The 7,673-nt window shown below is 35.0% G+C and overlaps 1 protein-coding gene across 1 annotated transcript in view; it reads left to right on the plus strand.

The window, feature by feature from the left end:
* The window catches only part of LOC129254720 (homeobox protein cut-like 1), a 30,209-nt gene extending 22,754 nt beyond the window's left edge, over positions 1-7,455 (plus strand). The window contains exon 15 of the mRNA XM_054893231.2: positions 93-7,455. Coding sequence (XP_054749206.2) covers positions 93-865 — 773 coding nt within the window. The 3' untranslated portion in view covers positions 866-7,455. The remainder of the gene's footprint in view (positions 1-92) is intronic.
* Positions 7,456-7,673: the final 218 nt, after the last annotated feature.

Raw genomic sequence — 7,673 nt, forward strand, 5'->3', positions numbered from 1 at the left:
TACTTTAATATTGCCTAGCATTGTTTGAGGAAAAGTGATTGTATGATTACTTAAAATAGTTATGCATCTTTCTTTTCTTTTTGTTGTTTCAGCAAGAAGATATGTAATGGTGAACATGCCTCCTGGTAATTCTCAAGGTGTTGGAAGTCCTCCTTCAAAGCGTGCCCGTGTCTTGCTCACACCTGAAGAAAAAGATTGTCTAAAAGCTTCTTATGACAAGGAACCTTATCCCACACAGGCCACCATAGATGCCTTAGCTGAACAGCTGAATCTACCAACATCCACTGTCATTAACTGGTTCCATAACCACCGCTCGAGACTCAAGCGTGGAGCAGCCAACGTGGATCCGGAGAACCGTTTGGTGTTCCACACCCACACAGAGAGTGATATGTCCGCCAGGCATGCCTTGATGCAAGAGGAGGTGTCCCGCAGGGCTGTGCTGGACGAGAGGTTGCGACAGGAAAGGGAAAATGGGGATGTTCGGGAAGATTCGCCACGTGAACGGATGGATGAAGAGAGGGTGAACGATTTGAAGCAGGCCATCGTTGCGCTGGAGAATGCGAGCAGAGAGGAGGATGTTCCAAACCAGGAAAGAGCAAGGTACCAAGTGAGACAGCCAGAGGATTGGATGGAAGGCCAGGAGGAGATGGAGGATGTGGAATATGATGATGAGGAGGAGGTAGAGGAGGAAGAGGAGGAGGATATTAAAGATGCCATTCATGACAATGCCATGGAAGAAGAGCAAAATGTGCGTGCTGTGGACAAAATAGAGAATGGAAGTAAGAGGCCCAAGCATGGTGCAGACGACACTGTCCAAAGGTTGCAGAATGGCGTAAAGGAGGAGAAAGGGGAATGGGATTTTTAAGACTTTTTGGAGACAAATCCCCCATCCACTTACATTTCTAGATTGTCCTGTGAATGCAATAAACAACTGTTTGGCAGGGATTATAAAGTCTGGGGCCTCGTATTTTTCACTGTGATTCACATGTATTCACTGCCTGTAATAGACATGCAGCCAGGTGGCTTCTTCCAATGGCAGTCTAGACCATGTCTTCATTAAATTTTAAAGTGATTTTTCTATTTTTGTGGTATTTATTGAACAAAATGAGCTTTCCTATTTAACGATGATCAAATAAAGAGTTAAAGATGTCGGTGTTGATTGATGAATTTGATAATAGTCATTTATCAAAATTGATTAAAATGTAAACCAATTGATTTGTCCATTGTATCATTCCACGTCTCCGTTTATTTTCTAATGAACCCTCTTTTTTTTTAATTTAATTTGATAACATTCCCAAAAGCATACTGTTGCAAACAGTGCATACAAGCACAATTTCATTTTAGTACACCCTGTTTTTCATAGGCATCATCCTAAATTATTATTGGAAAGAAGGCAGTGAAGTGAAAAAAGGATATAATTTGTGGTGCTTGCCTGATGACGTTTAAATTCTCGATATCACAAGATTAAAGCAACTTGGGAGCAGAATCTTCAAAGTGAATTATGTTGCACTTTTACACTACTTGTGAGCATAAATGGTAGATACCAAAGTGAACCAATTTTCGTATGAAATCACTGTGAATCCCAACTTGAATTTTGATATTAAATGGAATGATGATATGGAAACAGAAAATATTAACTTTATTTTCCTACTTGCCAGTTATTACTATCTTAGTAATAAGCTATTTATTTCAATGAATCATGTGTAAAACTACCGTAAATTTTCTATTTTTATGAATCACAATTGCTGGTAAGCGTATGAAAATGGTGATAAATACATAGTTTACTTTCATGTATTGACTGCATGCATCTGATTTATTGGAAAATTTCTTCAAACATTTGAATCTAAAAAAACATGTCCAACTTTAATTAATTGTCGTCCTTTTGACACCGACGCCCTCCCTTCTTGCCTACTCTTAGAGTGGAAGGAGGCAAAATGGGGGTATGTGTGGGATTGGACCTGGGTAAACAAACAACTATATGTACTTCCATTGATGTTATTCTATTTTAATCTGTTATCTCTCAAAGCTAACATTATATGAAAATGAACTACAAAGTACTTTATGTAAACATGTTTAGTTGATTAATTTGAAATTGAAACAAAAAACTGCTTTAATTGGTGCTCGTTCTTGGCTATTTACCAAACTCAAACAATATTATAAATATATTCATATTTTATGTGCCATGTACGTTAATTCTTTCCAATGTTAAATGTGGATCCTCTATGATCAAGAGCTTTGGTATCAAACACTTATTGAAATCTTAATTTCATTGATATGGAAAGTATATTCTTTTGAAAAAAATCTTATTCTAACATGGGTTCAAATAAGTATTCTTCGTTCTCTTTTGTGTAAATTTGTACATAATTTTCTTTTTACTTAATCTTGTAATCTATTTTCTTGTTTCAGTGTTAGCACAGTACACAAAGTGTGTAGAAGATAGCAAATGTAGTCAGTCGTACTTGCCTTATGTGTTCTATTTATTTTATCTTGCTGTATTCTGTTCTCCATTCAAAGTACTTAGGTATTCATTCTCGATATTATTCATTTATTCATTACCATGTCTTCAATATTTATTTGTTAGCTTGGCGATATATACACACTCATTGTATCATGACATGTATTAGTGAGAAAAAGAAAAAGGATCATGAAATATGCTAGGGGAGTATTCAGTCATAATTATGCATTCATATTGTATTTAGTTTTACAAAAGGGTTTAACTTCTTTGCTTCAAGATGGAGTACATTTGAGCAAAGCAAAGCTCACATGAACTAGTAATTGTCTCATTAATTGCTTTGCAAACTCATCTGTAAACTTTCAAATTCATATCAGAATTTTCCATGCATATTTGGCGATAGTATTTTAGTGTTAGAACTTACGGGAGCTTGTTCAGAATGATTTCAAAGGATAATGGAATGGAAGATGACCTTCTTGTTATAGATAGATTTGACTGCAGAGCACTGTAACTGTCATTTATGGCAGTCATAATGGGGGGGGGGGGTGACTTCCAAACAGCTTTATGACAACTTTTTTTTTATACTGTTCACAAAATTTAGATTATGTTACCACATGAGATACAGGAACAAATACGCAATTATGAGCCAACTCTTTGAAAGTAGCATCGACAAGGACATGTGCACTGACTTGATATTTAGGTATGCTGGCACATGATGATATGTGATCAAAACGTGAGTAAAAGATGAGATATGCATGTATTGAATTAAAACTTAATGATGGTATCCTGAAAAGGATTAGAGGCACACGTGTAGAAAAGGCCGTACGCAGAAATTTTATCCGGGGGGGGGGGGCAGAATGCATAAACTTTTTCGAAAAAAGTGAGGGAGCGTAATAAAATGTAAGTTTTCGAAATTTCTGGGTCCCCCCACTGCGTACGGCCATGAGTGTACATGTAACTGTCATGAAACAAACAGTAACTAGCGCTAGCCAGCCATACAGTTCTTTAAACCTTGGAGATAATTCATAGATTTGTTTATTTCTGTATGGGTAAATAGTTGGGTTTCGTTACAAGCTATTTTAGGTGTTTAAAGAGATCTGACTTCGATAAACAGAATAGTAGATCTTGATTTAAAGAGGAATGGGGAAAATACTCTCCAGATTTGAAAAGTTGATGTTAGTTTATGATGTGTGAGAAATGTTTGCAGGGATATGAAAAGTGAAGGTATACCACCAAAGATTTGAGCACAAACCATCAGGAAATTCAATTGTCAAACGCCTTCCTTTGCTTTCATAGAGAATGCATTAATTTTACATTTTTGTCATAACACTGCTTCATTATTCAGATTAACCATTACATTCTGCATCTATGATGTACATGTTATGTGTTATTTTGAAGCAAAACATTGAAAATCAGGAGTTAAATTTTTTTAAGAGCTTAAGGGGAAGAAGGGGGCATTGGGGGAGTAATGGAAAATGGTGGAACACGTTTTTTTTTACTAAAGACGTAATGATTTTCATACGATTTTCATACGTAATGTTTTTCTTACGTTATTCAGAACAACATGGTACAATAAATTATTAGAGAAATAGAGGACAAAAGAGCCTTTTATATGAAATAATAGTATGTGAAAAGTTCCACTCATACACACACACACAACCAGTGCATTTATCCTCATCTTCTTGAAGTGCTCAGCACTTACTCTGGAAGAAGAAGAAGAAGAGAGAGAGAGGGAGAGAGAGTGTGAAAGGGGGGGAAGGATGAGAAAGATAAAGACCAGTATTTGCCTTGTCAAGACGAAGGAAAATTATTTGTGCCATATTAAACGATGCCATATAGAATAATGTATTCATGAACAATTATATTCTTACCAGATGCAAGCCAGCAACATATTTATTGTTCACTTAAAGGGAAATAAATAAAGAGGTTTTGACATGTATATAATTTGACCCCAAAAAAATGTTTGAACTAATTTTGAAGACGGCTAAGTTATCTGGGGTAGTATTCTAAAGCCATTTTATCTGTGAAAATATTTCATTGTATCTTTAAAATCGAATTTGTATTCTAAGATCATATATCTCCCAGATAAAATGCAACATTTTATCTGTGATAGATTATCATTTTGCATATCTAAACATGATTTTCAACAGAGCAGTGCTTTAGTAGACTTATTTATCGAGTCTTCTTGCACTCCTGGGCCCTGTCTTACAAAGAGTTATGATTGATCGGATCAACCTCAAGTATACTGAAATCCATCAATGTCATAATGTTTTCTTTAGGAAATTTGCAGAGAAGCATACTAAATTGTCAAGAAAACAATGAATGTATGAATATACATAATATCTAGATAAATATTTTTGAAGAAACATGTATATTAGATGTTGACGTTGCTGGCTTTCCATAGTTGTGATTGATTGGATCAATCGTAACTCTTTGTAAGACCCAGATATCAGTATTCAGTCAGCAGACGAGCATCTATTTACTTCATTATGTAGGACTGCCTATTGTTATGGAAGGCAGATTGTTATTCAATACTGAAAATTTCAAGGGAATTGGTGCTCATGTTCTTTCTAAATATGTTTGTATTTGTAACTGCAAAAAAGGGTTACACTTTGAAGTATCTGTCAGTTGCATTTCAAAATTCTCATATTAATAATGGTTGTCCAATACTGTATGAAATTCAACGAAGTGCTGCTAACAAAATAATATTTTGTTCGGGATTGAACCAGCCAGCCATCAATGATTGTTTTTGTCACGCAGGTAAAAAAAGACTTCTCCTAATTGAAACTAAAGAAAATAAAATCAGTAGTCTGAATGAAATGAAGTCCACACATTTCTACACGTTTGCATTTATGATAGTGCTATGATAGTTTCTTACATGAATTTGATTTGTTTGGGCATTATGACTTATTCTAGCTGTTCTGACCATCCCCCTTTCAATGTAGTATAAGTCATTTTTCACTCTCTCCATACAAACAAACAATCATAGCTGTAGTTTTTTCTTGGTCAATGGCACTTATCAAGTCTTATGTATAACATAAGCCTCGTCTAGTGGGTATCTATTAGCTTGAAAAGGTCTTCAGTATATTTAAGTTTTAACTGTGACTGAATTTTCTTATGATAATCTCTCTTTTGTATAAAACCCATTGTCGTGTCAGACCATGAAGTGTTCTTGGTCAGACCTAACACAGCCAAAGTCATTATCATTCATCCAGTGCATTAAGCAATCCGATGTGTACTTATTTCATTGTATTATATTTCAATCATTTTGGGCGTAGAGGCAAATCCATATTTATTCAAACAAACGGCTGAAGGTATGTGTATTCATCATGTTGTAATAGATGTTTCATTTGCTTTGTACTAGAGCAGGCTCTGTGGAGCAAAATGTAGCAGATAAAAAAAACGCCATCTTTTTATTTTCTTAAATAGAATTTCAAACCGAAGAATATTATTGATCATCATTACGATGGTGTACTTGTTCGGATTTATATTTCTGAAACCTTACATGTATTTATCCCAGAAATATGCAGAGGATGAAATTAATTTAAGTTTCTCATAAATACATGAAAAAATATTGTATTGAAATTTGCCGGTAATGGTAAGGAAAAACAAAAATAAATGAAATTCCCAAAAGTATCAATTATATTTTGATTACAATATTATTCTATTTAAATACATCTCGCATATTGCTGCCAAAATGAAATCAGATGTGAGAATTGGGAAATTGGGAGAAAATGGGAGCTTTTCATGGAAGGATTTGTCGGATGTTTTCGCCAACAATAACCATAGTAGCAGTCAGACACTGTCAGATGAGAAATATTGATGACATGGCTCTCCAGGAGTTTGTTATTTAAAGTATTGTTCAATATGAAAATAATAACTTGCCTTTTCAAATAAATTGAAACATTGAACAGAAATATCTACATGTATGATTATGGTAACTTTGCTATGGTATTTACCATTTTAACAGTTCTAAACAGCCAATCACAATCATGGCATCCATACCATAAATTGATGACTTTAACAAATTACAATGTGTCAATTTTTTTTTTTTTTGGAGCATTTTACCTTCTGACCATTTTGCATTATCCAGCCTAGAACCAGCATAGTCTGTAGTAGTATGTGTTTTGTGCTGCATCGTATGTACGTTTACTATTTATCTTGCCATTATTACTATGTTATTACTTTGTATACAATTCATGTTCTATGATACGCAGGTAAAGTTGCTACTTACTAAGTAATGACCCATGTTGACGAAAACTAGTAAATGCTATTTCAGGAATGGAGTAAGATCTTGAGTTGCCCATGAGGCAGTTTGATAACAGTTTCTCCCATAGACATAATGTCACTAGTCCACGGCCTAGACTAAGGCTGGTGTGACCTCAACTCTGTGAGCTTTTCCCAAGCTTTTTCTCTAAAACCCATTCTTAACATCAAGTAAACCCCTTTTTCATGTCTAGCAAAGAAATACTTGTTTGCGTACCATACTTCATAAAGGAAGCAACAATTGTAATACATGTATTTGTATCTAAAGCAACAAGCTTCTATTGTGCCCTACAATCATTTACAAAGTGAAATATTTCAGCACTTACTTTGGTTTTGGGGTAAATTCTTTCAATCATTTTGTTTTATATGAATTCAATTTTTTTTGGTTGATGAGTGATGAAAGTGTTTTTACTAGCAAGCATTTTCTAGTCTTCATCAATATGGGCCATTCCACTATCGCCCCCGAGGACAAGGACGTTTGCCAACTCCCCTTTTGCACTGAGAGGTAACGTCTTTCTTGCTCTCTAGGGTGATACACAATTGACTTCCAAACGTCACAAATATTGAGCAAAAGAATCATGTCCGTTTTCTCTTTTCTACAGATTGTAAAATTAGGGAGAATTTTAATTGAACTGGAGGATTTCAGTGGTGTCTAGAATGAAATCCTTGGTAAAAAAAGGATAATTTTTCCATTAAGAAATACATGAATAAAAGACATTGTCTTTAATTATTTCTAATTAGTGAGGTCTCACTGGTATTCATTGTGTTTTTTATGGTTTGTGGTGGAGTGTGTGTGTGTGCTGTTAAGAGTCAGAGCAGTCATTTTGTCTGGAAATTTATTTGCTTGCTTTTTTAGGGAAATGATCGAGTGGGGTTCTTTTAGGTGGGGTTGAGGGAGATAGAGAGAGAGGGTGGGTGGGGTGGATTTTTGTGAAAGGATTGGACCATGGCAAAC

This window comes from Lytechinus pictus, chromosome 2 (assembly GCF_037042905.1).
Source record: "Lytechinus pictus isolate F3 Inbred chromosome 2, Lp3.0, whole genome shotgun sequence".
NCBI classification, from domain to species: domain Eukaryota; kingdom Metazoa; phylum Echinodermata; class Echinoidea; order Temnopleuroida; family Toxopneustidae; genus Lytechinus; species Lytechinus pictus.